The 27,981-nt window shown below is 52.9% G+C and overlaps 2 protein-coding genes across 15 annotated transcripts; one reads left to right on the top strand and one right to left on the bottom strand.

Moving 5' to 3' along the window:
• The first annotated feature begins 153 nt into the window (after positions 1-153).
• On the top strand, positions 154-11,376 carry MAN2C1 (mannosidase alpha class 2C member 1). Of its 9 annotated transcripts, none has more exons than XM_019949963.3 (26): positions 168-463; positions 718-843; positions 1,283-1,406; positions 2,562-2,632; positions 3,714-3,891; positions 4,201-4,390; positions 5,544-5,650; positions 5,833-5,943; positions 6,138-6,230; positions 6,358-6,474; positions 6,700-6,795; positions 6,892-7,037; positions 7,388-7,511; positions 7,872-7,993; positions 8,101-8,186; positions 8,303-8,458; positions 8,655-8,765; positions 8,909-9,041; positions 9,301-9,405; positions 9,507-9,663; positions 9,755-9,898; positions 10,286-10,395; positions 10,496-10,575; positions 10,710-10,858; positions 10,945-11,054; positions 11,127-11,376. In XM_019949963.3, the coding sequence occupies exons 1-26, from the start codon at positions 363-365 to the stop codon at positions 11,251-11,253; spliced, it is 3,174 nt and encodes a 1,057-aa protein (XP_019805522.1). In that variant the 5' UTR covers positions 168-362; the 3' UTR covers positions 11,254-11,376. The 9 variants fall into 9 exon arrangements, 8 of the variants coding, with proteins under 8 accessions (XP_033707898.1, XP_019805483.1, XP_019805499.1 ...); XM_019949945.3 differs by having other exon boundaries at positions 173-463; positions 8,668-8,765; positions 8,947-9,041; positions 10,496-10,631; positions 10,750-10,858; XR_012330227.1 differs by having other exon boundaries at positions 174-463; positions 8,668-8,765; positions 8,947-9,041; positions 10,750-10,858.
• Positions 11,377-12,067: 691 nt separating this feature from the next.
• Positions 12,068-17,059, bottom strand: NEIL1 (nei like DNA glycosylase 1). Of its 6 annotated transcripts, none has more exons than XM_004322170.4 (9): positions 16,563-17,059; positions 14,555-14,674; positions 14,395-14,458; positions 14,016-14,115; positions 13,462-13,589; positions 13,109-13,136; positions 12,863-12,924; positions 12,529-12,694; positions 12,068-12,346 (listed from the first exon to the last, which is right to left on the bottom strand). In XM_004322170.4, the coding sequence occupies exons 1-9, from the start codon at positions 17,057-17,059 to the stop codon at positions 12,276-12,278; spliced, it is 1,236 nt and encodes a 411-aa protein (XP_004322218.2). In that variant the 3' UTR covers positions 12,068-12,275. The 6 variants fall into 6 exon arrangements, with proteins under 6 accessions (XP_004322218.2, XP_019805587.2, XP_019805595.1 ...); XM_019950028.3 differs by having other exon boundaries at positions 12,863-13,032; positions 16,563-16,996; XM_019950036.3 differs by lacking the exon at positions 13,462-13,589 and having other exon boundaries at positions 12,863-12,940.
• Positions 17,060-27,981: the final 10,922 nt, after the last annotated feature.

Raw genomic sequence — 27,981 nt, 5'->3', positions numbered from 1 at the left:
TCTGAGACTAGGTGACCTGCGTCGGCAGCAACCCAGGCTCCCACCCGTCGTGCCTAACGGCTTGTGTCTGTCCCAGGCCTTTTGCAGAATCAAAGCGTCAAGCTTCCTATTTTATTTAGGGATTTGCCCTAAACGGCCACCAGCTCGGACGAGATAAGAGGAGAGCATCGGAAGTGCGGCTTTTAGCTTTCAGCTCCCTGCTCAAAGTTCAGAGCAGCGAGACTTCACAGAGCCGCTGGTGTTCCAAGAAAAGCTGTCCGGGCCTGGAAGGCGCCCTTCGGACGCCGGAACCTTTGGTTCCAGGCCGTGGACCGCGCCGGCAGGGTTTGGGGCCTTCCGGGGAGAGGAGAGAGCGCGCGGCGATGGCGGCGGCGCCGGCCCTGAAGCACTGGCGCACTACGCTGGAGCGGGTGGAGAAATTCGTGTCGCCGCTCTACTTTACCGACTGTAATCTCCGCGGCAGGTGTGGCCACCTCGTCCATGGCGCCGGCCGGCCGCATCCACGCGTCTCTAGCCTTCCCGTCCGGGGGGAAACCCAAGCTTCGGCCACCTGGGCCGAGGGACAAAGTGCCCGCCGCGGAAAGGGCTGGGGCCCAGGAGGAGGGATGGGGGGAGACTGAGCTGTGAGGCAGCCCTCCCGGCGGTGGATCGAGGGAATGCGAGTCCCCACCCGCCGGCTGGCCCAGTGGCGCGTGCCCACCAGCCCCTCCCGCCCAGGCTCTTCGGAGACAGCTGCCCAGTGGCCGAGCTCTCCAGCTTCTTGACGCCCGAAAGGCTTCCCTACCAGGAGGCAGTCCAGCAGGATTTCCGCCCCGCGCAGGTCGGCGACAGCTTCGGACCGACGTGGGTAACGCTCCAGAGGGAGGGCGGGGCCGACAGGGCCCCGCTCCCGACTTACTCGCCTCCCCTAAGGGCCACACCTCCATTGTCGGCCCTGTGCCCTAGACCGTCACTTGGGGCAGAGCAGCACCCTCTGCTGGGAGCAGATCCCTGATCCCTCAAGACTTAATGGGAGAATTTTCATTTCCCCCCCTTCTCCCAGTCCCTGGACCTCCCTTAGGCAGGACACTCTAGGACAAATCACAGACCCCTGATTCTCTGCCTCTTTCCCTCACCTTGCTGTACACCCCGTTGCTCCTTGCTTGTGGATCAAAGCTGAATACCTTGTGATGCTGCAGATACTTGGTGAAAGTCTCAAGCCCCTGCTGACCCTTAGTCCAAGGAAGTATGTCGAAAGGAAAGGACTTTGACCCCTAGGCCCATCTTAGTGGTTCTGTTGCAGATGGTGGACCTGTTGGTTCCGGGTGGAGCTGACCATCCCAGAGGCATGGGTGGGTCAGGAAGTTCACCTTCGCTGGGAAAGTGATGGAGAAGGCCTGGTGTGGCGTGATGGGGAACCTGTCCAGGTGAGGAGCCCTGCCCTAGGTCAGGTATGGCCACATTTCAGCCCTGGTCTCTGGAGAAGCCACAGCTGAGTGGCTATGCCTGCAGGGTGGTATCAGGATTTCAGGACTGGACAGGTTGTTGCTTGGGCCCCGGTGTAATTGTTCCTTCTCATGTTTGAGAGGATCGCTGAGGGTCTCAACATAATTAATACTAAACCAACCCTGCCACTGACTGGTCACCCTCCCATTCTGGGATGAAAATAGTTATTAATCAAGTACAATAATAGGTACAGCAGATCCATTTATTAACCCTTTACTAGGTGCCAGACTAGTGACTTTGCAGACTATATCACTTTCTATTTTTAGTTTTAAATAAACTGGTTTTTATTATATGGAATATATGCTTATGGCAGTCGGGGAGGGAGACTTCGAAACAGTTCTGGATAATATAAAGTTTAAAAAGTCCTCTTCACCTGAAATAATGGATATCTCCCTGCTACCTCACCCACAGTTCCCCAGATATAACCACTATTAAGTACCTTGTTTATGCATCCAACCTTAACAGGTTTAACCTTTAAAATCCTATGTGGTAGGTCTTTATGGCCATTTACAGACTAAGAAACAGATATATAGACGTTAACACACTTGTTCAGGTTCACACAGCTTCCATTTCAGTTTGACTAACCCTCAGTCTCAGGTCAGGACTGTTGTTCTTCCTGTACAGAAAGATGGCAGACCCCTCCCTCCCTCCCTTCACTGGCTCAGCAGGATGTCTCCTGAGTGCCCTCTCTGGCAGGTCCCTGTGCTAAGCACTGGGGATATAGTGGGGAATGAGGTAAACCTGTCCCTGACTTCAGAGAGTTTCCCTTCAGATGCTTATTCAGGGGTACAGAGGCCACCAGAAGCCACCAAGGACCTGATACCTCCCCAAGACTCCACAAGACCAGTGGCTTTTCTGCTGGCAGATAGGTGCCATTTGGTGGTCATGGCACTGACTGCCATGGGGGTTGGGGCACCTGCTACCAGAGGTCCCTGATTTGTCAATCTTGGCCTTGTCTGGGAGAGAGGAGCCAGTGCTAGGGACCCGGTAGAGGGGCCTGGCCTCCCTCAGCTTATACTTCATCTGAGCTGTTCACAAGCCTCAGGTCCTGTCTCTTTCACTGCACTCCCCACCAGGGTTTGACCAAAGAGGGGGAGAAGACCAGCTATGTCCTGACTGAAAAGCTGGGGGAAGAAGACCCCCGGAGGTGAGTGAGTCCCTGTGCTGTGGTTGACCAGTGCTGTAGGGGAGGGAGCATCAGTGGGCAAGGAGGAGCTGAGGCCCAGAGCCATCTGAGAAACACACCCACTTTCAATACAACCATCTTCAACTCTCATAGTTTATTTTTGAAAAGCAGGATTTCTCTGGCTATAAAGATAGTGTTTTCGTTCTTGGGTTAAATACAGAAAAGCACAAAGAAGTAAATAACTCCCATTATCCCATCACTTAGTGATGTCCATTATTAACATCTCAGCATTCTTCTCGGGAATTCTTTCAAATGTAGTTTTTACTAGTTGAGGTTGTATTTCTTTGATATTTTGAATCCTGATTTTTAAAAAATCCATATTATAACATGCATTTTATGACACTATCAAAAACTCTTCTTAGGTATTATATTTATTGAACATTGTGTATCTGATGTTTCCAGGCACTGGGACTGATGGTGAATGATGTGATTCTTGACAGCAAGGGCGACTCACATATACTTAATAATTGCAAAACTGATGAGGGCTTTGAAAGAAAAAACTTTCAACATAAGAAATTTGTTCTAGACTAGGGAGAGGGATAAGAGGAGAGTCATGGAAGGCTTCCCGAAGGAAGTCATGTTTGCTCTCTGAAGACTGAGTAGAACAGCACCACAGCCCACCATGCTCTCCAAACAGTGGCCTGCCCATATTGGCCGATGGATCTTTGTTCTGAAAGACTGGACCTGGGAGATCCAAACATGTTTTTAATGTGCAAAGAGGGTTCTGAGACCAAGGCAGTGCATTGTAAAGACAGCTTTGGAAATAAAAGTCTAAACAACAGTATAATTCACATGGTTCCAAACTTGGCTACTTATTCACCCCAACCAAGGCAGAACACTCATCAGCAGAATTTGGTGTAGTCTGTTGTTTCTACCATGACCCTCTCTTACACGCACCTGACATAACTGTGAGATCCTCTGGGTGGTAGATCCTGGGGGTGAATAGGGAGGGGTCTGCTGGATGCCTCTTTGGTCCTCCCTCCCCAAGCCCCAGAGTCCTCTGCCAGTCCCTTGGCCTGAGGCTGCCTCCCCGCATTTGTAGCCTGACCCTCTATGTGGAAGTAGCCTGCAATGGGCTCCTGGGGGCCGGGAAGGGAACCATGATCGCAGCCCCTGACCCAGAGAAGATGTTCCAGGTGAGCCGGGCTGAGCTGGCCGTGTTCCACCGGGATGTCCACAAGCTCCTGGTGGATCTGGAGCTGCTGCTGGGGATGGCCAAGGTACTCGACACCCCCGCGCCACCTGCTCACACTCTAGAGCCCTGTTCCAGGCAGGCTGTTTCTTGGGTCAGTTAGTTGGAGCTCTGGGAATCCAGAATAGGGAGGGTGTTTCATGCCTGCCTGAGTGTTGAGAGGATTTCCCTGTGTAAAGGGGAGGAAGGAGACAGTGCTGAGCAGGGGGGCCAGCAGGAGCACAGGGTTGGAGGTAGGGAGGAGCTCTGCTGAGAACCCGTGGGAGATCAGCTGGGGTCTAATTTTGGAGACTCTGCTTGCTTGAGATGGGGATTAAGGGACAGAACCCTGCTGCAGGGCCTCGGGGAGGACAACCAGCGCAGCTACCAGGCCCTGTACACAGCCAACCAGATGGTGAACATATGTGACCCCGCCCAGCCGGAGACCTTCCCAGTGGCCCAGGCCCTGGCCTCCAAGTTCTTTGGCCAACGTGGGGGTGAAAGCCAGCATACCATCCATGCCCTGGGGCACTGCCACATTGATACAGGTAGGGCAGCAGTTGTCTGGGCTGGTTCGGGGAGGCAGGAGTGGCCTCGAAGACCTGGCTGTGCCCTGGAAGCACTGTGTGATCCACATCGAGTTCTTGCCCCTCTTGGACCCCAGTTTTCCCTGGGGAAAGGGGAATGGGCTGTAGGCTCTGCTGGATGTGGCTTCGTTTATTCTTTCAACAAAATCTGATGCCCCGTGTGGCCCCATGCTAGATATTGGGAGGCTAGGACTACAGAGACTGGTGATCACAAAATAGGCAGACACAGTTGCTGCCAGGATGGAGGGAAGGATCGGGGGCTGGGGAGCGCAGAAGAGGCATTTAACCCAGCTGGGTCTGGGGGATTCAAGAAAGGTTTCTCAGAGGAGATGACCTTTGAACAGAGTGAGGATGAGTAAGAATTTGACAAGTGCCCAAGTCCTCAGATAGGAGTGATGTGGAAGTAGTTGAGATGGGGACTCAAGCCCAGGGGGAGGTTTCCTGGGGAGGATCAGGAGGTCAGTTTTGAACCTGGTTAAGTCTGCAGTGTCTGTGAGGCTTATGGGAAATTACATTTTTAAAAAACTCCCCAAAGTATTGATTCTGATGCAGCTAAAGTTTCTGAACCACAGAACAAGGGCTTTCTCTGCTGTGCCAAAGCATGGGATGTAGAGTTCTGGGCTGGTAAAGAAGGAACTGAGGCCTAGAGGTTGCAAGAGGCTGTAGTGCCTCACGCGGGACAGCTGGCCCAGGCAGGTCCATCTCAGGAAGCTGTGCCCTCTGTTCCAGGCTGTCCTTCAATGTGCGTGCAGGGGAAGGGCCAACCCCCACTGCCTCTTACAGGATCCTCTCAGGGGTGTCTGAACCTCAGAGTAAGGCTATTCCAGGGACTGGGGCCTCCATTTCCTGATGTAAAATTGATCCGATAGGCCCAGCCAACCTCCTTTCCCCAGTCCCTACTCCTACCTTGCAAGAGTGATGTAAAGTGACAGCTCAGGAGAGATGCCACAGGACTTTGCAGGGAAAGGGCCTGGGATGGACGGAAGGCTAGGATGACCCTCTGGAGGCCCAGGCTGGGCGTGGTTGGATGCTGGGGGGCAGGGGTGCGGCTGGAGATCTGTGAGGAGCTGGGGACCTTGCTGCTCTCTTATCCTCCACCCTCCTCCCCGTCTAGCCTGGCTCTGGCCCTTCAAGGAGACCGTGCGGAAATGTGCCCGGAGCTGGGTGACAGTCGTTCAGCTCATGGAGCGGAATCCTGAGTTCATCTTTGCCTGCTCCCAGGTCAGAGGGACGGCTGTGCGGTGGTACCTGGAGCCCAATGGGGGCTAGTGTGAGGTTCCGAGGGCTTCTGGGGCCTGAGGGGCAGGGCTACTCACCCTCAGCCACCCACTGGGCCCCAGGTGCTCAGCCCTGGATGGGGTTCTTGTCCCCCTGGCCCAGCTCCTGCCTCGTCTGCCCCACAGGCACAGCAGCTCGCGTGGGTGAAGAGCCACTACCCTGGCCTGCATGCCCGGCTCCAGGAGTTCGCCTGCCGTGGGCAATTTGTGCCCGTCGGGGGCACCTGGGTGGAGATGGTAAGTGCAGTCCACAGCCCTGGCCCCAGAAACCTCCCCTCTGGCAGACAGACAGGTGGGCCTGTGAGGAGATGGACACTCCCTGGGCACTGACTATAACCCAGTGTCACAGCCCTGGCTGCTCCTGTCCGGGTGGTTGGCCTGAGCTCCACCTGGTGCTGACCCCGGCTGCCTCCCTGTTCCCTCACTGCCAGGATGGGAACCTTCCCAGTGGAGAGGCCATGGTGAGGCAGTTCCTGCAGGGACAGAGCTTCTTCCTGCAGGAGTTTGGGAAGATGTGCTCTGAGGTAGGCTGGGAGCCGGCTGCGCCTGCAGGCGCATGGGGCTGGAGCTTGCCCTTGAGTGATGAGGGGCAGAGGCTGTGGCCGTGCTGCCGAGCCGTGGTTCCCGTGCCCAGAGGCCCTTTCCCTGCAGTTCTGGCTGCCAGACACATTCGGCTACTCAGCGCAGCTCCCACAGATCATGCGCAGCTGTGGCATCAGGCACTTCCTCACCCAAAAACTGAGCTGGAACCTGGTGAACAACTTCCCGGTGAGCAGGCCCCAGGGAACCAGGCTCAGAGTGGGCCTGGGTCCCACCTAGCCCATACATCTCCGTCCAGGCTTATTGAGGGGCCCTGGACAAGCCACCCAACCCCGACCCAGAGAAGGCATGCCTCCCCCAGGGTCACACAACAGGAGGGGCAGGTCTAGGAGGCCCGGCTCTGCCTCAGCCCTGACTCTGCCCTCTCTCTTCTACCTGTTTCCCTGCCTGCAGCACCATACCTTTTTCTGGGAGGGGCTGGATGGCTCCCGGGTGCTGGCCCACTTCCCGCCTGGTGACTCATATGGGATGCAGGGCAGTGTGGAGGAGGTGAGAGGGCACCTAGTGGCCAAGGTCGGGGATGGGAGGCAGGCTGGAGAGGGCTGGGTGTCCTGTTCTAAGCTGACCCTGAGCCCACCTGTGCAGGTGCTGAAGACTGTGGCCAAAAACCGGGACAAGGGGCGTACCAACCACAGTGCCTTCCTCTTTGGCTTTGGGGATGGGGGTGGTGGCCCCACCCAGACCATGGTGGACCGCTTGAAGCGGCTGTGCAATACAGATGGGCTGCCCAGGTCAGGCCTGGGCTCACTCAGCCCTACCCTCCACCCTTGCCCTTAGTCCCTTCTGCTCAAATATTGCGCCCGACACCTCCCCTAAACCTTGTCCCCCTCCAATCCCAGACCATGGGCTCCTCCCAACTTCTACCCTGGTGGTAGGGTGAGGGGAAAGCTAAAGGTGGGACGGGGCTTAAACCTACTAGAGAGAAAACTCTCCTGGGGTGTCCAGAACTGGCTTTGTGTGGACAGGGAGCTTTCTGGGCGTGGCTCCTTTCTGTCGGGACTGGGTCTCTTGTCACCCTTGCATGGAAGAAGGGTGAATCACACGGCCAAGCTGGGAGACCCAGGCTTGCAGTCTCCCTCAGGGTGCAGTTCTCTTCTCCGGAGCGACTCTTCTCGGCGCTAGAGGGCCACTCGGAGCAGCTGTGCACGTGGGTCGGAGAGCTCTTCCTGGAGCTACATAATGGCACCTACACCACCCATGCCCAGGTCAGGAGCTGGTTGCTGAGCCAAATGGGGAGGGCGTGCCCTTGAGAGGCCCAGAGGGTCAGAGGAGGAAGCAGGGGACAGAGCCCAGCCCAGACCTGGGGGAAGAGGCTTGTGTTCCACGGAGGAGCCGAGAGGAGAGAAGTGCAAGAGCCGGGTGGTCAGGAGCCTGGAGGAGGCAGGACTGAGCATCCCTGAGGGAGGAAGGGCTTGGGCTGAGGGGGGAGGAGGGAGGCATCTGGGGTAGATAACTCACAAGAGGCCCTGGGGAGCCACCAGGGGTTCTGAGCAAGGGAAGGCTTTGGAAGGTGTCCTGGGATGCTTGAACAGACTCTAGACTGATTCTCCCTACCCTGGGCTCAGATCAAGAAGGGGAACCGGGAGTGTGAGCGGATCCTGCATGACGTGGAGCTGCTCAGCAGCCTGGCCCTGGCCCGCAGTGCCCAGTTCCTCTACCCGGCCGCCCAGCTACAGGACCTCTGGAGGTCAGTCTGTCTTCTGCCCCCCTGCCACCCACTAACCTCACCCCAGACACCTCTGCGGCTGCCCCTCCCTCCCAGCCTTCCGCAGCCCTGCCCTTGGCCCCCCGCAGGCTCCTGCTTCTGAACCAGTTCCACGATGTGGTGACTGGAAGCTGCATCCAGCTGGTGGCAGAGGAAGCCATGTGCCACTACGAAGGTGAGGCTGACAACATTTCCACTGCTCTCCAGCACCCAGGGCAGAGTGTCTCCTGTGGGACATTCAGGGGTCACCCAGACCCACTGCCCACCCATGACCAGCCAGTCTCTCCCCAGACATCCGTTCCCGTGGCAACACGCTGCTCAGCGCTGCAGCCGCAGCCCTTTGTGCTGGGGAGCCAGGTCCTGAGGGCCTCCTCATTGTCAACACACTGCCCTGGAAGCGCACTGAAGTGCTGGCCCTGCCCAGGCCTGGTGGGGCCCACTGCCTAGGTATGAGCTGGGGAGAAGGGTGGCTACTGTAGCAGGAGGGATCAAGGCCAAATCGAGAGTTGGGGACATTCCCCTGGAGATCTCTGCCCCGGGTTGCCCCAGGCTAGAGAGTACTAGTAATGCTCACCCCCTCCAGCCCCCCACCCCGCCCCGAGTATGGTTCCTGGAAGGTGAAGGAGGCTGTGCTGATGCCCAGGCCTCATCCCCAGCTCTGGTGACAGTGCCCAGCATGGGCTATGCTCCCGCTCCCACCCCCACCTCGCTGCAGCCCCTGCTGCCCCAGCAGCCTGTGTTTGTAGTGCAGGAGGTGAGTGCTGGCACATCGCCGTGGGCGGGGGCTGGCTGTCCTGGGCTGTCCCTGACAACGTGGGGGTTCTGAGCTCCCCAACCTGGAGCAGGTGGCAAGGCAGGGCTGGGGCTGGGGTTGGGCGGGCTGTTGGTGGCGGGAAGCCTCTGCAGACTTAGCCTCAAGGCCCCCTCCCACCAAGACTGACGGTTCTGTGACTCTGGACAACGGCATCATCCGGGTGAGGCTGGACCCAACTGGCCGCCTGACGTCTCTGGTGCTGGTGGCCTCTGGCAGGTGCTAACCCCTCACTGCCCTCTCCCAGTGCCTGGCAGGGGACCCCAGACCTCTCATTCCCTCTGTCCCCTGGCCACAGCTGACCACAGTAGCCCACAGGTGGCTCAGGACTGGGACCCACACATGGAATGGGGCCGGCTGGGTTAGGAGTCTCCTGTCCTCTGGGCCTACTCACCCTACCTCCCACCCCACCCACCTCACTCAGCTGGAGAGACTGCGGTCATACAGTTATAAAGCGCCAGTCTCCATGTCCTTCCAGGGAGGCCATTGCTGAGGGTGCCGTGGGGAACCAGTTTGTGCTGTTCGATGATGTCCCCCTGTACTGGGACGCGTGGGACGTCATGGACTACCACCTAGAAACACGGTGCGGGGTGGGCAGGACTCGGGGGCGGCGTGGGATAGGAGAGTATTGGGCCCCCTCCGCCAGGCCGTCCTGGCTCAGCGCCTCCCTCCCCTGTTCCCCAGGAAGCCAGTGCTGGGCCAGGCAGGGACCTTGGCCGTGGGCACTCAGGGTGGCGTGCGGGGCAGCGCCTGGTTTCTGCTGCAGATCAGCCCCAATAGTCAGCTCAGCCAAGAGGTGGTGCTGGACGTCGGCTGCCCCTATGTCCGCTTCCACACCGAGGTAGCAGGGGGCAGGGCGGTGGGTATCTTCCCTGGGTGTGGCCGGCGAGGAGGGGTCCCTCCCCTTGCACCTCTACCTCCACCCCCGACAGGTGCACTGGCACGAGGCCCACAAGTTCCTGAAGGTGGAGTTCCCTGCCCGTGTGCGGAGCCCCCAGGCCACCTTTGAGGTCCAGTTCGGACATCTGCAGCGGCCCACCCACTACAACACCTCTTGGGACTGGGCCCGATTTGAGGTCTGACGTGGAGTGGTGTGGGGCGGGGTGTGGTGGAGGGTTTGGATCCTCCCTGGCTGGGGAGAGACTCGTTGTGTGGTATGGGGTGAGGAGGAGGAAGATGATGGTCAGCATTTGCTGGTTCCTGACACGTATGCCAGGCATGGTGCTAAATGCTTTCTGTTTAGTCTGATATTCATGCCCATTTGGTGGGGTAAGTACCCTTATCCCCCTTTCCCAGATGAGGAGCCGGGGCTTAGACAGGTTGTGTGGTGTGCGCAGGGCCTCCTGTAGTGAGAGCTGGCATTCAATCGTGTGGTCCCAGAGCTTCCCTCAGTCTACTGACAGGAGCTCTGGAGCACGAGGAGGCGGCGGGGCCACCAAGTGGGTCTCCGATCTACCCTCCAGGTGTGGGCCCACCGCTGGATCGATCTGTCAGAGCACGGCTTTGGGCTGGCTCTGCTCAATGACTGCAAGTATGGCGCGTCAGTGCGAGGCAGCGTCCTCAGCCTCTCCCTGTGAGTGGGGTGCCTCCCAGGGACGGGTATGGGAGCGCGGTCTTCCCAGGACAGAACTTCGGCGGCTCCAGCCTGGCCCTTACCACCCTCCCCACCCCAGCTTGCGGGCGCCCAAGTCCCCTGACGCCACGGTTGACATGGGGCGCCACGAGTTCACCTACGCGCTGATGCCGCATGAGGGTGAGTGCTGCGGCCCCGATACCTCTCTGCCCCTCTCAGCCTCGGTTGCACCAACGGTAAGTGGGGAGCACTCCAGCAGTCCCACGCCCCTACCCTCATTTTCCACCACGCGTCCCTTTCCGGTCTGCGCCCAGGGTCCTTCCAAGACGCTGGCGTTATTCCCGCTGCCTACAGCCTCAACTTCCCCCTGTTGGCGCTGCCCGCCCCAGGCCCGGCACCCGCCGCCGCCTGGAGCGCCTTTTCAGTGTCCTCGCCCGCAGTCGTGTTGGAGACCGTCAAGCAGGCAAGGGCCGGTGGGGTGCGGGGAGCGGGCCGGGGTCCCGAGCTGGGCCCGCCCTCGGCCCCGCCCACCACCACCTCCCTCCGTAGGCGGAGACCAGCCTCCAGGGCCGCAAGCTGGTCCTGAGGCTGTACGAGGCCCACGGCAGCCACGTGGACTGCTGGCTGCACATGTCGCTGCCGGTTCAGGAGGCCGTCCTGTGAGTGGGGGCGCGGGGTGGGAGTGGGAGTCCTGCCCTCGCGGGGCCCTCATGGTCCCTCCTGTTCTCCAGCTGTGACCTCCTGGAGCGCCGTGACCCTGCTGGCCCCCTGCCCCTTCGGGACAGCCGCCTGAAGCTCACCTTTTCTCCCTTCCAAGTGCAGTCCCTGTTGCTCGTGCTGCAGCCCGCACCGAGCTGAGATGAGTCCCTGAGCGTGGGGTTTTGTTTGTGGAAGGCTTTGGGGGCTCCTCATTTCTGCCTCTCAAGCCTGAAGCAAGGATAGTTACCTCTTGAACAATAAACGCTTGGCTTAGGAACCCTGCTGGTAGCCCCTGCTCAGTCCCCTCAGGTCCCAAACTCAGGCATTGAGGGGGTAAGTTTTTACCCCAGGCATCTGGGGACAGGGGCAAGATCTAAGGTTATCTGTGCGCGCAGGGTCTGGATTGCAGGCCCCATGACAGAGACGGGGGATATCGGTGACCATAAGCTGACTGTAAGACCACGATATAAGATGCTCTTCTGGGACTTCCCTGGCGGTCCAGTGGTTAAGACTCTGAGCTTCCAATGCAGGGGACGGGTCGGGAAACTAAGATCCCGCATGCCATGTGGTGCGGCCGGTGGGGTGGGGGGAAAAGAAGCAGCAGCAGCTCTTCCCCCGTGTCCACAGGCAGAGGGCCTGGGGCTGGGGAGGAGGCCTGGTGGGTGGGTTCTGGCTGGTCCCCACTAGGAGGGGAGCATTGACTAGTCTGGACTAGGCTAGGGGAGCAGCCACATGAGGAATCCTGGACTGGAGGAGCTGTAGAGCCTGGGCTGCCCCGGGGGACGGGGTGGGTCTCTGCACCACCTTTGAAGGGCTGTCCCTGCAGAGGCAGACTGTCCTGAGAGCCAGGGCCTTGAGGCCTGGGATGGGGCTCAGTCTGCCATGCTGAGGCAGTGGCCCTCCTGTCCCCAGGGCTGGGCACCAGGCCCTCCACATTCGGCTTTCCCAGACCTTCTGCAGCCAACCCAAGAAGTTCAAGGTTTATCAGTTTACTAAAAATTACAGCCTTTTTCACGTGGGCTTAAAAAATGGGGACAATGGGTACAATTAAAAACATCATAGTTGTACAGGGAATGGCCACAGGGCCAGGGGCAGCCAGTCCCCTGCAACTTCCAGGAAGCCGCACAGGCCCAGATCCAGGGCAGCAGGAAGGGGTGGATGCAAGCAAGGAGACCCTCCTGCTAAGAGACTGAGGTCTCCTCAGGCTCCGAGGATGGGGTGTCAGCCTTGATCTTTTGGGGTCTGCGGCGGCCTGTGGGGAGGACAGGTGAGGTGGCAGCTCGGACCCCAGGCTGAGGACTCTGTCCCAACAGCCTCCCTGCCACCTTTGTCGACGTGTTCCTCCCACCCGCACTGCCATCCCTTCCTCTCCTGGAGAGCCCGTTTTGGTGGTGCCCCTTCCCTCCCTAGAGGAAGATGCTGAGGAAGGCCCACCTGAGGTCGCTGGTTGCCTCCTCCTCTTCCCTTTCTCAGGGACGCAGGGGGCTTCTGGGTCCCGTTGGAGGCTGGTCCCCTCGGGCTGCTGGGCCGCAGTCTGCTCAGGAAGGCCTCTCCGTGCCCTTCGTGTCCTTGAAGGGGCCTTGTTTGGAGATGGAGGATTCTGGGTGGAGAAGACACGGGTCCCTGAAGAGCTCAGCAAGTCACAGGTTGGTTAGGACCCACCATTGCCCTCCATTGTCAAGGGAAGGAGCTGCCCAAGAGCCTGGCCTGGGAGGTACAGCCAGGACAGGAGAGGGTACAGGGAGGGGGTAGGAGCAGGGAGACATACCTCCACTTGGTCCTCAGAACCCCTCTGTGCTCCCTTGGATTTCTTCTTGCGGGACTTGCCCCCTGCAGGATACTGTTGCTGATGGGGTTGGAGGGTCTTGTGGCCGCAGCCCCCTTTCTCTAGACTCCCATGCTCCCACTCTGGAGTGCCTCCGAGGGTTGGGGTGGGGACTGGGATGGAGAAGGGTGCTGTAGCCCTTGCAGGCAACTAGTCCTTTTCCCTCTCATTACATTAGGCATAGCTTACCTTTGGGCGCCAAGGGTCCAGGATCCCCCTAAAATGGAATCAGGAGAATTCAGGAGTCAATCTGGCAGGGGTAGTTTTCCTTGGAGAGGCAGAACTCACACCTGTCCTTCCAGATCAGTGAAGCCCCTCCCCTAGGAAGCCTCTCTGACCGTCCCCTCCCCCCCAGGTCAGAGCCAACAGCAAGGTAACCCTGCCCTGGGCTGCTCCACTAGCTGGGACCCTGGGACTCCGAGGAGGGGAGGGGCATAGCACAGGGAAAGCTTAGATCCTCAGGAACAGTGCAACCCCAGGTCTTTCCATCCCACCAGCTTCCTTAGGGCTCCATTTGCCTGTGTGAGCATTAGAGCCCAAACCTGGAACCAGATGGTGCGGCCATGCCGGTCCCGCAGGGAGCTCATGCCTGGCGTGCCATAACACCGCAGCCAGGCTCGGAAGGCAGCAAAGTCCTCCTCCGTGCTCTCCGGCCCATAGCCTTTGCCCCCTGTGGGACAGAGGAGCCAGGCGGAGGTCAGAGGGCTGACTTAGGCTGGGAGCGGGGGGAGCCCAGTTAGACCTGGCTCAGACCTCAGCTTTACAAGCTGATGGACTGAGTCAGGGGGCCAAGGCTCTCCCTCCTCCAGCTGTGTGACCTCAGGCTGGTGTCTTCCCCACTCTGGGCCATGGCTTTCCCATCCTGGAGTTGAGTTAAGAATCCTTGCCCTGCCTGCCTCATGGGGCAGCTCAGGGGACATAGACACCCGACACGTGAAGATCAGTGAAGGAGGCCTAGTCCATTTAGGAACGACTAGGTTGACAAACTTCCATTCCCCAGGCAGGGAACCAGGCCCAGAGAGGGGCAGGAACTGTCCCAGGTTACACGATATGCCAAAGCAGACCTAGCTGGCCATCTTTGCCTCCCAGGCCTCACCCAGCTGGACCACTTCCTTGGGCACTGAGTGGCACAGCTCCAGTAGGTCTGGGTTCTGCAGCTTGGCCCTGATCTTCTGGCTCAGGGTCAGCTCCGGGCTCTGGAGAAGAGGCAGGGGTAGGACCTGGATGTCAGTATGAGGCAGGGCCACTCAGAAGGCAGCTGACCCCTTGAGGAACAGACCCCTTCTGAGCTTGGCAGGACTCAGACAGTTCATCTGCCCCCCATCACCTCCCCCACGCACACACATTGTAGAGATGGGGAAACAGGCTGGAAACCGAGAAGGGACCTGCTTGAGTTAAGCTGGAGACGCCTGACCCAGCCCAGACCCTTGTCGGCCTGCACTAATAGGTGCGTGCATCCCCCCCTGCAGCCTCACCGGCCTGCGCTGCTGCAGTGCCTCCAGAACCGTGCGGGCCTTCTCGAAGGGGGGTATCCTCAGCCTGCAGTGAGGTGGAGAGAGGGCGCCACGCTAAGCAGTGGGGAATGTGGGCACACCCAGCCACCCCAGCCCTCGTGCCCAGGGCCTGCCTGCTGACCGGTATAGGATCTCTGCCCGCAGATAGTTGCCAATGCCATTGAAGAACCTCTGGTCCAAGAGGGCCTCACAAATGGGCCGGTCAAAGGCCTTGTCTGCTAGGTTTCGTAACACATTCTCCCTGGAGGGACACAGTCTGGGCACATGAGACCCATTCTGCCCACCCCACCCCTCCCTGCCTCCCAATGGGTTAGGGGAGAGGAGCTGGGGGAACCCATTCCTGGGTGCAAGGGAAGGAAATGGGGAGTCCCAGTTCCCCTCTTCCCGCCCTCAGTGGTGTTTTGGCATTGGGAACCTCAGTTTTCTGTTAAATGGGAACAACAGTGTGGGATTTTAATGCGTTACAAAAGGTAAAAAAATACCAGTCAAAAGCAGCCTGTTCAAGAAAACACATGAGTCTAGGTATGTGGTGTGTATATCACCAAAGTGCCTCAGACTCAAGACATTTTTGGGAACAAGGTGACCACAGGACCTCAGGTGTGACCGCAGTCTGGAACTCCCTGTCTAGGACTTCTGGTTGGTTGGATATGAAGGTTTGATATTGGCGGGGTCAGGTCTTTTCAAGAAGCTGAAGATCTTCCAGGAAGCTGGTACTGGCACTGTTTATTTAGCAGGAGTGAGGGGGCAAGCCCTGGCTGGTGAGCGCCCCAGCAGCTCCCACCCCACCTCCGAGGGTCATGGGTCTCTCTTCACCACCATGAAGGGTACATGTATCTTGTTTCTTTGTGGAAAAGGATCATGGCAAGACTGACTCAGTGATGGGCGTGAGAAGCAAGTGAAATAGGGGGCCAGAAGACAGAGTTTTGGGGTAAAGGTAAGAGTGGAAGGTTGGCCTGGGTGTTCAGATCCCTGAGGGGGGCGGATCCCCACAGGCTCCGCAGCTGGAGGACAAAACAAGCCGAAACGCTCATTTTGTGAGAGAAGCTTCAGCTGGCAAAGGGTTAACTTGTGGCATAACTCCCCAGAGGAGGTGAAGTGGGAGAAATCCAAGACAACACAGACACTTCCTTAGGGGTGCACTTGGGGGCATACCTGGGAAGGCCAGCAGTCTGCTGCCTTCTGTGGCACCAGAGACTCCCTGACCCACCCCAAGGGGCAGCCGAAGGCGTGCCTTCCCCAAGAAAGGATTTGCCAAGTCCACTCCAAGCCTTTGTGTTTGTGATTCTTGTCAGATTGCTTTTACTTTAGAGCTATGCACAGCTGGCTCCTTCTCATCAGGCAGGCCTCAGCTCACACGTCACCTGGGGTGGCCTTTCCTAATGCACCCTCCTCCTCCCCCCACCTCCACAGCTCAAAGTCATTCTCTACCTCTTGGATTTTTCTTCAGGCATGTGTCTATTTGAATTAATCTAGTCCCCTTTTTCCCCCTGCCCTACCTGAACTAGCTCTGTGGGAGCAGGGACCACATCCCTCTTGATCACTGCTGAACCCCCAACACTTAGAGTTGGCCTGGCACGAAGCAGAGACTCATACATGTTTTATCTTTAGAGGAGGGGAAGTGGCTGACACTGTGCCATCTTATGTGACCTGGATCACATCCCAGGTGGGGCCGTTACCCCTCCCTCAGGCAGAAGACGGGCACAGAGACCACGGGACACAGACCAGTGGGTAGGCAGAATGTGGGAGACCACAGTCTGATTCAGAAACCACATTAGGCAGTCCTCTCCCCACTCCCTTGAAGCAATTCCTTCCTGCTCAGCCTCCTTTCTTAGGTTGTTAGAGCCTCTCCACCTTTCTTCTTAGCCTCTTGAGGGTGCCAAAAGACAGAGTGGGATAATGACCTGAGACCCAGCTCTCACACTAACTGGCCATGTCCTCATCCACCTCTTTCTCCCACCCTCTCCCACGTCAGTTTTGGGCTTCCACGTCCATTAGCTCAGGGAACTGTCCCCAGGAAAGCACACTGTCTTGGTCTACAGGTGAAGGGGCTGGAACTCACTTCTTGGCCACCGAGGCACTAATGGCCAGGAGCCCAGGGCTGTATTCATCACACCTGGTGCGGGCCCTACCTGAACTGCTCGTACTCCAGCAAGACACACGGCCCGCGGCCTGGCTGCCACTTGCCCCCAAGGTCCCAGTGGCCAAAGCGGCGGATGTCCACGAAGCAGAGGGCAAGTCGGGGGCCAGGGGGAGCCGTGTAAAAGCGCAGATGGGCATGGGGTGGCAGTGCATCGCTGGGCACCAGCTGGAAGGAGCCGGTCATGCCAAAGCGGAAGACAAGGGCCAGTGGCCCTCGTGGGGGCTGAGCCCCAGGCAGGGGGCTCAGTGTCAGGCGCAGCTCCTTGCCTCGGGCTAAAGCTGAGATGTGGTAGGCGCTGCTCTCAAAGGGCACCTCAGGGTTGCGGCTGACAGGTGACTTCTCCACACACCCGCCAAACACCAGCTCCCTGCATGCCTCGTTCACAAAGTGACTGGCCAGATGCAGCTCAGGGCCCTCAGGCATTCTGTGGGAGGGGTGGCCAGGCCCTGTGGGGGAGGATGACAGCAGGTTGGGCCAGGTGTGCATCCAGTGAGGTAGCAATTATCACTCCCAGTTTTCAGAGGGTCAGAGGGGGCCATGGTCAACTGATAATTGGCAGGAAGTCAGCTGGCTTGGCCACAGCCCCTGCTCCACAACCCTTCCCCCGCCCCCCGCCAAAAATGCTGAGAAAGCTCAGACTAGGGAAACGTGGCTCCCTTGCTCATTAACGCGTTCCATGGGCTTCCATGAACCCTTCCTGATTTTAGAATAACGTCCAGATCCTTCCCGGGCCCACACTGTCATCTCATTTCCTCCCACGCTCCCTCTGACTCACTTGCTTCAAGCACACTGCTCTTCTTTCCCCCACGCCTTCGCCCCTGCTGTCCCCCTCAGTCTGGGAACATCCGAGAGAGGACCTCCCTGACCACCCTACCCAAGGCAGCATCGTACCCCCCCGACCCCCTACACGTTTTCCTTCCTTCGTGGCACTCCCAGAACCTGAAATTATTTTATCATCTCTTCTCTGCCTCTACCTCCACTCCCACCCCAGAGTGGAAGCTCTGCTTGCTCTTCACCCCACCGCTTGGAATCAGGCCCGCATCGGTTGTCACAATGACTGAGGGAATGAGCCTGGAAGAGAAGAGCTGGGAAAACGGTTGCTCAGAGGCTCAGCCGGCAGTGTGGAGGCCTGCCACCACCCACTGGTCAGGACCATAGCGAGGACAAGGAAGAGGGAATGCAGGTGTCTCCAGGTACATCAGCGCTGGAGTCAGGTACACACGACTTCGACGGAGGAGATAGAGGAGTCAGAAGGGCTCCCCAAGCTCTAGCCCATGGTCCAGGGGGGAATAGGAAACGCCCCGGTCAGCGGTCAGCGCCTCGGGCCGAGAGAGGCGTAGTCCCCTTCCTCACCCTCGCTGGCGTAGAGAGGAGAGTTTGCCACTTTCCCCTTCGCCAGATCGACGGCGAAGGTATGTGTTGGGCAGAGGGGGACATTTAGCCAGGGCAGACTCCTTTGCCCTCCCCCCCCCCCGCCCCCGCCGCAACCTCAGCGCCGCCCCGGACCTGGCACCCGAAAGGGTTCGTTTTGCTGGAAAAGGTGAACTTCCAAGTTCTTAATTTCGCGAGGGGCGGACGCTCTATGGCTCGCCTCCCACCCACCCCCATCCTCCACCCCCGCTGCCTGTCCTCGGTTAACCCTGGCTCCCTTCCTCCCCAAGGCCCCCAAACCCGTCCTCTCCTCAGCTCTGCTGCACACCCACCCCGACCCCGAGCCCACTCACAGGCTATCTGCGCCCGTCGCCGCTCCCGCCAGCCTGCAGGCACTATGGGGTTAAGGCCGGGGGCGAAGCGGCGCCTGGGAGCACACTGGGAGCTGCGGTCGCTGCTCCAGCGCCTGATGGGAAGTGTAGTTCCTCAGGTAGGTGGCAAAGACTGTTCCGGGTGGGGTCCCCGAGCTGGGGGGCTTGGGGTGTGGGAAAGGCTTTGGGGCAGTCACCTGGCTGCGGGGTGGCGGAAGAACCTGGCTTCCCGCTGCCCGGCGCCGGCGGGATCCGGCTTCAGGTCTGAGGTCCCGGGTTGCAGCTGTCTCTGTGGCTGTGAGAAGCCACCCGGCTAGTCCGGGACCAGGTCGGCACTCCCAGCAGGAAACAGAAGCACCGTCCCAAAGCAGAGGCGCCTGCAGCTGTGCGCAGAGCGCGAACAGGTGCGCGATAAATGCAGGCTCTGGGGACCCGGTGGTGGCTCTAAGTTTCAACGCTAGTCAGACATAACAAGTAAACATCATCACCACGGGCGATGAAGTGTAGCCAAGCAGCCAAAGGCAGGAGCCGAGAGCGGAACCTACTTCCGTTGTGGAGGAGGGTCTCTCTGCGATGACATTTAGGCTGAAACCTCAGAAGGAGCCATCCGGAAAAGAGAGGGAACGAGTCGCTACGGCGGGCGGAAAGAACTGCCAATGCAAAGGCTTGGAGGCTGGAAAGCGAGCGATTGGCCCACTCAAAGAAGGTGGCTGGGGGTAGTGCTGAGAGGTGAGGACAGACACACAAGCAAGAGCTGTTCTGGTCTGGTCCGACCTCTGGAGGCCTCTGTAAGGAGCTGGCCTTTCATCCTAAGTGTAGCAGGCACTGGCCCCTGACCCACAGCCAGGATTCATACTACTACTCCTTCCTCCCCCCTTAATCTATTTATTCATTTATTTTGACAGTATTTAAAATGAGACAATGCCTTTATCGAGCTAGTAAAGTTAACAACTTTTTTAAAAAAATATTTATTTATTTATTATTTATTTATTTTGCCTGCACCGGGTCCTAGTTGTAGCATGCTGGATTTAGTTCCCTGACCAGGGATCGACTCCAGCTCGGAGTCTTAGCCACTGCACCACCAGGGAAGTCCCAACAATAACTTGTTAATATTACCTAATACATAGCCCACATTCAGATTTCCCTAATTGTCCGCAAAATGTCTTTGATAGCTAGTTTGTTCAAGGCAGAGACCAAATAAGGATTCTGTGTCTCTTCAGTCACTTTAATCTAGATGGAACCACCCTCCCCACCTCTTACCCACCTCACCTCCTTTTTTTTTTGGTCTTCATGATACTGACCTTTCTGAAGATTCCAAGCCAATTGTCCTTTGAGATGCCCCATCACATTCTGGATGTGTCTGATGTTTCCTTGGGTGTCGTTAACTTGTTCCTCTATCTCTAGTTTTCCCTGCACACCAGAAATTAGATCTAAAGCTTGGAAATACATATGTCTCCTGGGTGCTGCTCTGTACTCCAAACTGCATCACATTAGGAGGCGCCCAACATCTGGTTGTCTCACTTTAGTGAGGCTGAAATTGATCACTGGTGAGGCCCTGACAGCCAGACTTCTGTGTTGTAAAGGTATGTTTCACACCTTGTGACCACTAAGTAATCTATGGGGTGATTTCTTTGTTTTGTTGGTCTATTTTTGTTTGTTTAAATTAAGTTAAAATGTACATACAGTAAAATTCATCTCTTTTAGAATGTGAGTTTCTTGTTTTGTTTGTTTTTGGTAGGTTTTTTTTTTTTTTTTGCTGGCGCCTTACACCATGCAGGATCTTAGTTCCCCAGTCGGGATTGGACCCGTGGCCCCCTGCATTGGAAGCGTGGAGTCTTAACCACTGGACCGCCAAGGAAGTCCCTAGAGTGTGAGGTTTTTTTTTTTTTTTTTTTGCGTTACGCGGGCCTCTCACTGTTGTGGCCTCTCCCATTGCGGAGCACAGGCTCCGGACGCGCAGGCTCAGCGGCCATGGCTCACGGGTCCAGACACTCCGCGGCATGTGGGATCTTCCCGGACCGGGGCACGAACCCGTGTCCCCTGCATCGGCAGGCGGACTCTCAACCACTGTGCCACCAGGGAAGCCCTAGAGTGTGAGTTTTGACAAATTCATACACTCATAATCATCACCACAATCAAGAGATAATACATTTCTGTCACCCCCCTAAAATTTGCCCGTGCACCTTTTTAGTCAACTCTTACACCATACTCTCTGGCAACCACTGATCTGTTTTCCGCCCCTATAGTTTTTTGCGAATATCATACACTGGCATATCTCATTTATTGCACTCCACTTTGTTGCACTTAACAGATATTGCTTTCTTTTTTTTACAAATTGAAGGTTTGTGGCAATCCTCCATTGTCAGATGATGGTTAGCATTTTTTAAGCAATAAAGTATTTTTAAAATTTATTTTATTGAAGTATAGTTGATTTACAATGTTGTATTAGTTTCTGCTGTACAGCAAAGTGATTCAGTTATACATTTATATATATATTCTTTTTCATATTCTTTTCCATTATGGTTTATTACAAGATATTGAATATAATTCCCTGTGCTATACAGTAGAACCTTGTTGTTTATCCATTCTATATATAATGGTTTGCATCTGCCAATCCCAAACTCCCAATCCATCCCTCGCCCACACCCCCAGCAATAAAGTATTTTTTAATTAGGGTTTGTACATTGTTTTTTTAGACACAGTGCTATTGCACACTTAATAGACTACAGTATAGTGTAAACAAAACTTTTCTATGCACTGGGAAACCAAAAAGTTCATGTGACTCACCTTATTGCCATACTTGCTTTACTGCAGTGTTCTGGAACCAAACCTGCAGTTAACTCCGAGGTATGCCTGTACATGGAACCTTCAGCCCGTAGCCTCGTGCATCTGCTTTCTTCCTCATAGCATAATGCATTTGAGAACCATCCACGTTGTTATGCTTATCAATCAGTTCATTCCTTTTTTTTTTTTTTTTTTGCGGTACGCGGGCCTCTCGCTGTTGTGGCCTCTCCCGTTGCGGAGCACAGGCTCCGGATGCGCAGGCCCAGCGGCCATGGCTCACGGGCCCAGCCACTCCGCGGCATGTGGGATCTTCCCGGACCGGGGCACGAACCCGTGTCCCCTGCATCGGCAGGAGGACTCTCAACCACTGCGCCACCAGGGAAGCCCCTAGTTCATTCCTTTTTATTGCTGAGTAGTATTCCACTGTGTAGATGTACCAGCATGTTTATCCACTCACCAGCTGAGGGACATTGGGTTGTTTACATGTGGTGATTCTTTAGCACCACGCAAATACCCAGTTTCACATCAACCTTTCACCTAATGGCTTTATCATCACTGGTGATCCTTGCCTCAATCAAATATTTAATTGGGAGTTACAAAATGGTGATTTTCTGATTCTGTCATTCCTTCTACATTAGCTGGAATTCTTCTGTAAAGAAGAGATTTACTTCATTGACTAGGGTTATTTGGGTATTCTGAAATACTAAAAAGACAGGATAAATTCTGAAACCCTTCTCTTTAATTATCAATTTTTAGACTAAGAATTCGGTGCAATAATATCCAATGGTGACAAATTAGAATTGATTTGGGGGGATTATCTTTTATGGACTCATAGATTTTTTTCCACATTTAATATCTTTAAATTTGTTGCAATCTTTATCTTTTACCCCACTTACTGAAAGAGTACTATATTAGTCTTTGGGGCTATACAAACAGGGATATACAATTCCCATCTTTAAAAAAGGCTGGTAAAAGGCGGGTAGTAAATACAAAATTAATGCAATGCTACAATAGCAATGAGAGGAGATTCTACGGGATTCTGTGACAACACAGAAGAGGGAATGCTGCCTAGCAAACCAAGTTCATATTATACATTTGATGAGACTTGGAAATTTCTTTGTGACTTTTTTGTCTGCCACTTTATTTGTGCTTTGTTTATTCCCTGTTTTTCGTTTTGTCTTCTTTTCCTTGCCCTCCTGTGGGCTACTTGAACATCTTTTAGAATTCCAGTTTGACTTACCTATATTGTTTTTGAGTGTGTTATATTGCATACCCTTTGAAGTGGTTGCTGTAGGTGTTACACTATACACGTGTACGTACTTGTCACAGTTCACTGGTGTCGACATTTTATCAATTTGAGTATAGAGAAACCTTACTTCCCTTTGCCCTCCCGTGTTTATAATAACCTTAAATATCTGTTCTACATACATTGAGAACCACATCTAACAGTATTTTGTTTTGCTTCAACTGTCGAACATATTTCAAAATACTCAAGAGAAGGAAAGTCTACTGCATCCACGTTTTTAGTCTTTCCATTGTTCTTCCTTCCTGATGTTTCAAGATTTCTTCTTCTATCATTTCCTTTCTGTTTGGAGATCCTCCTTTAGCCTTTTTTTAAAAAAAAATTTTATTTTATATTGGAGGATAGTTGATTTACAATGTTGTGTTAGCGTCAGGTGTACAGCAGAGTGATTCAGCTATACATATACATATATCTATTCTTTTTCAGATTCCTTTCCCATATAGGTTATTACAGAGTATTGAGTAGACTTCCCTGTGCTATACAGTAGGTCCTTGTTGATTATCTATTTTATAAATAGTAGTGTGTATATGTTAATCCTGACCTCCCAGTTTATCCCTCCCCCCCCCACCTTTCCCCTTTGGTAACCATAAGTTTGTTTTCCACATCTGTGACTCTGTTTCTGTTTTGTAAATAAGTTCATTTGTATCATATTTTAGATTCCACATATAAGTAATATCATATGACACTTGTCTTTCTTTGTCTGACTTACTTCACTTAGTATGATAATCTCTAGGTTGATCCATGTTGCTACAAATGGCATTATTTCATTCTTTTTTTATGGGTGAGTAATATTCCACTGTATATAGGTACTGCACCTTCTTTATCCGTTGATGGACATTTAGGTTGTTTCCATGACGTGGCTATTGTAAATAGTGCCGCAGTGAACACTGAGGTGCATGTATCTTTTTGAATCATGGTTTTCTCTGGATATGTGCCCAGGAATGGGATTGCTGGATCATATGATAGCTCTGTTTTTAATTTTTTAAGGAACTTCCACACTGTTCTCCATAGTGGCTGTACCGATTTACATTCCCACCAACAGTGTAGGAAGGTTCCCTTTTCTCCACACCCTCTCCATCATTTATTGTTTGTAGACTTTTTGATGATGGCCATTCTAACTGGTGTGGAGTGATACCTCACTGTACTTTTGATTTGCATTTCTCTAATAGCGACGTTGAGCATCGCTTTTCATGTGCTTTTTGGCCATCTGTGTGTCTTCTTTGGAAAAATGTCTATTTAGATCTTCTGCCCATTTTTTCATCGGGTTGTTTGTTTTTTTTTAACAATTTTTTTAATATATTTATTTACTTTATTATTTTATTTTTTTGGCTGCGTTGGGTCTTTGTTGCTGCGCACCAGCTTTCTCTAGTTGCATCGAGTAGGGGCTACTCTTCACTGCGGTGCGCCGGCTCCTCGTTGCAGTGGATTTTCTTGTTGCGGAGCATGGGCTCCAGGTGCGCAGGCTTCAGTAGTTGTGGCTCGCAGGCTCTAGAGCACAGGCTCAGTAGTTGTGGCGCACAGGCCCAGTTGCTCCGCGGCATGTGGGATCTTCCCGGACCAGGGCTTGAACCCGTGTCCCCTGCATTGGCAGGCAGACTCCCAACCACTGTGCCACCAGGGAAGCCCTGTTTGTTTTTTTGATATTGAACTGCATGAGTTGTTTATATGTTTTGGAGATTAATCGCTTGTCAGTCACATCGTTTGCAAATATTTTCTCCCATACTGTGGGTTGTCTTTTTGTTTTGTTTATGGTTTCCTTTTAGCCTTTTTATTTTTAGATTAGGTCTGCTGGTGACAAATTATATTAGTTATCCTTCATCTGTGAATGTCTTGATTTCCCCCTTTACTCTTTTTTAAAATGCCTTACAATTTTGTCACTTTTCAAATTGAAGTATAGTTGATTTACAATACTATATTAGTTTCAGGTGTACAACATAGTGATCCAATATTTTTATAATTATACTCCATTTAAAGTTATTATCAAACATTGACTATATATCCTGTGCTGTACATATGTCCTTGAAGCTTATTTATTTTACACATAGTAGTTTGTACCTCTTAATCCTCTATTCCTATCTTGCCCCTCCCCCTTCTGTCTCCCCACTGGTAACCACTAGTTTATTCTCTATATCTGTGAGTCTATTTGTTTTGTTATATTCATTCATTTCATTCATTAGATTTCACATATAAGTGATATCATACACTATTTGTCTTTCTCTAACTTATTTCACTAAGCATAATACCCTCCAGGTCCATCCATGTTTTTGTAAATAGCAAAATTTAATTATTTCTTATGGCTGAGTGATATCATATATATATATATATATATATATATACACACATACACACACACACACACACACACACACACACACACACACACACACACTATGAACATTGGGGTGCATGTATGTTTTTGAATTAGTGTCTTTGTCTTCTTCAGATAAATACCCAGAAGTAGGAATGCTGGATTACATTGTAGTTCTATTGCTAGTTTTTTGAGGAACCTCCATACTGCTTTCACAGTGGCTACACCAATTTACATTCAGACCAACAATGTACAAGGGTTCCCCTTTCTCCACATCCTTACCAACATTTGTTATTTGTGGTCTTTTTGATGATAGTCATTCTGACAGGTGTGAGGTGATATCTCATTGTGGTTGTGATTTGCATTTCTCTAATAATTGGTGATGCTGGGCATCTTTTCATATGCCTGTTGGCCATCTCTATGTCTTCTTTGGAAAAATATCTTTTCAGGTCTTCTGCCCAGTTTTTAATTGGGTTGCTTGTTTTTTTTTGATATTGAATTGTATGAGCTATTTATATATTTTGAATATTAACCCCTTATCGGTCATATCATTTGCAAATATTTTCTCCCATTCTGTAGATTGTCTTTTCATTTTGTCAGTGGTTTCCTTTGCTGTGCCAAAGCTTTATGTTTAATTAGGTGCAATTTGTTTAATTTTGCTTTTGTTTCCTTTGCCTTAGGAGACAGATCCAAAAAAATATTGCTACAATTTATGTCAGAGTGTTCTGCCTACATTTTCTTCGAGTTTTATGGTATCCAGTCTTACATTTAGGTCTTTAATCCATTTTGAGTTTATTTTTGTATATGGTGTGAGAAAAATGTTCTAATTTCATTCTTTTACTCCCCCTTTACTCTTGAGGTGATTTTCGCTGAATATAAAATTCTGGGTTGACACTTCTTTTCTTTCAGGGCCCGAAACGTGTTGCGCTTTTTGTTTCTGGCCTTTGTGGTTTCTGATGAGATATTCAGTCATTCGAATTGTTTCCCCCCTATATGTAAGGTGTCATCACTCTCTTGCTGCTTTCAAAATTTTTTTTCTTTAGTTCTCAGAAGTTTGATTATGACGTACCTTGACATAGATTTCTTTGGGTTCAACCTGTGTGGAGTTCATTCAGTTTCTTGGCTCTGTAGGTTTGTGTCTTTTGCCATATTTTGGAAAATTTTAGCCATTATTTCTTAGAATACTTTTTCTGTCCTACCTTCTTTCTCCTCACCTTCTGGGACTCTGACAACACAAATACTAGATTTTTTGTTATAGTCCTACAGGTCCCTGAAACTCTGTTTTATTGTTTTGTTGTTGTTGTTTGTTTTCCAAACTATTTTCTCTCTGTTATTCAGGCTGGGTAAATTCTATTGATTTAGCTTCAAATCCACTGATTCTTTCTTCTGTTGTTAAGTCTACCCACTGAGATTTTTACTTGGGTTATTGTAGTTTTCAGTTCTAAAATTTTTATCTGGTTCTTTATATCTTCTGTTTCTCTGCTGAGACTTGAGGCATTTTTATGATAGCTGTTTTAAAATCCTTAGCATAGAATTCTAACAGCTGAGTCATATTGGTGTTGGCATTTGTTGTCTTTTTTCATTCACGTTGAGATTTTCTTGGTTCTTGGTACAACGATTTTTTAAATTGAATCCTAGACATTTTGGGTATTATGAGACTGCATCTTATTTAAATCTTCTCTTTTAGTAGGGCTCCTCTGACACAGTACCAGTGGGGAAAGGGGTATGCCACCTCCTTATTGCTGGATGGGGTGGGAGTCTAGGCTTCCACTCAGCCTTTGCAGTCAGGGGTCGAAGAAGGGCTGCAGTTCTGCAGGGTGTGGCTGGAGTACAGCCGTTACTGTCTGTAACTTTTTCTGTCCTGCTGGACTGTCCTTTTCCCGGTCCTTTGCCTAGAGAGAGTAGGCTTTTGTTGGGCCTTCCTTTGTCTGTGTGTTGTTTCTAGGTGGATGGCTTCTCCAGCTCCCAGCTTGGGATACATGAAGCAAAAAGAAAATCTAAGGAATTCTCTGCTGTGTTGTTCTTCAGGTCTTGAGGTCTAGCCAGTCTGCCTTCTTCTCGTCACCTTTCATAGTCTTATGTTTGTTTTATATATAATGTCTAAGGTTTTTAGCTGAACTTAGTGGAAGGAACAGAGAAAAGCCCATCTGCTCCATTTCTCCAGAAGCAGAAGCCAGGAGGGGAGTGAGTCCTTATATCTTTGATGCTTAAATTGTCCCATCTTTAGCCAGTGGGATGAGCTGGCTCCTGTTGACATTACTTATTATTCTTTGATAGCTTCCTTGGATCCCGAGATGTTCTAGGCTTACCTTGTATTCTCCCTGCCCCACACCTGGAATCAGTCTGTTCTACAAGGGACCCTAGCTGGCCTAAGCCAGTCCTGGGAGGCCATTTGTCTTAGTCTGTTCAGGCTGCTATAACAAAACACCATGGACTGGGTGGCTTAAAAAACAGACATTTAGGGACTTCCCTGGTGGCGCAGTGGTTAAGAATCCGCCTGCCAATGCACGGGACATGGGTTTGAGCCCTGGTCCAGGAAGATTCCACATGCCGCAGAGCAGCAAAGCCCGTGTGCTACAACTACTGAGCCTGCACTCTAGAGCTCGTGAGCCACAACTACTGAGCCTGCGTGCCCTGGAGCCTGTGCTCCGAAACAAGAGAAGCCACTGTAATGAGAAACCTGTGCACCGCAACAAAGAGTAGCCTCCGCTCTCCACAACTAGAGAAAGCCTGCACACAGCAGTGAAGACCCAACACAGCCAAAAAATAAATAAATAAATTTATTTTTTTAAAAAAAAATCCAAAAAACCAGACATTTATTTCTCGTAGTTCTAGAGGCTGGGACGTCCAAGTTCGAGTCAGAATCAGTTCTTGGTGAGGGCTCTCTCCTGCCTTGTTAGACAGCTGTCTTCTCCCTATGTTCTCATATGGCCTTTCCACGGTATAGAGAGTCTGTCTTCCTTTTCTTATAAGAGTGCTAATCATCACAAGGGTCCCACTCTCATGACTTCATCTGAACTTAATTATTCCCCAAAGCCCCACCTCCTAAAACCATCTCACTGGGAGTGGGGGCTTAGACATATGAATTTGGCAGGGGGTGGGGAATGGGTGCATCACAAACAAACATTCAGCCCATTATCCCATTCCACTTGCCAGTGAGTGGTTCCGGCATGGGCCTTCTCTCTTCCTAAAGAAGATGACAGAGAGGCAAGGGCTCTCTCCTTTCTCTACCTGGGGTATCTGGTGTTGGGGCCAACCACTTGCTGCCAGC

This window comes from Tursiops truncatus, chromosome 2, assembly GCF_011762595.2.
Source record: "Tursiops truncatus isolate mTurTru1 chromosome 2, mTurTru1.mat.Y, whole genome shotgun sequence".
NCBI lineage: Eukaryota > Metazoa > Chordata > Mammalia > Artiodactyla > Delphinidae > Tursiops > Tursiops truncatus.
Note: the sequence above shows the minus strand (reverse complement) of the source record. Positions and strands in the feature narration are given on the sequence as shown.

Coding starts and splice junctions, on each gene's coding strand:
- MAN2C1 (XM_019949924.3), top strand. CDS start 363: ATGGCGGCGGCGCCGGCCCTGAAGCACTGGCGCACTACGCTGGAGCGG. Junction 8,766..8,946: donor CTGTGTTTGTAGTGCAGGAG/GTGAGTGCTGGC, acceptor CCTCCCACCAAG/ACTGACGGTTCTGTGACTCT. Junction 9,899..10,285: donor GGGACTGGGCCCGATTTGAG/GTCTGACGTGGA, acceptor TCTACCCTCCAG/GTGTGGGCCCACCGCTGGAT.
- NEIL1 (XM_019950036.3), bottom strand. CDS start 17,059: ATGCACACCTGGCCCAACCTGCTGTCATCCTCCCCCACAGGGCCTGGC. Junction 12,941..13,108: donor TGGACCCTTGGCGCCCAAAG/GTAAGCTATGCC, acceptor CAACCCCATCAG/CAACAGTATCCTGCAGGGGG. Junction 12,347..12,528: donor GAGGCAACCAGCGACCTCAG/GTGGGCCTTCCT, acceptor TCCTCCCCACAG/GCCGCCGCAGACCCCAAAAG.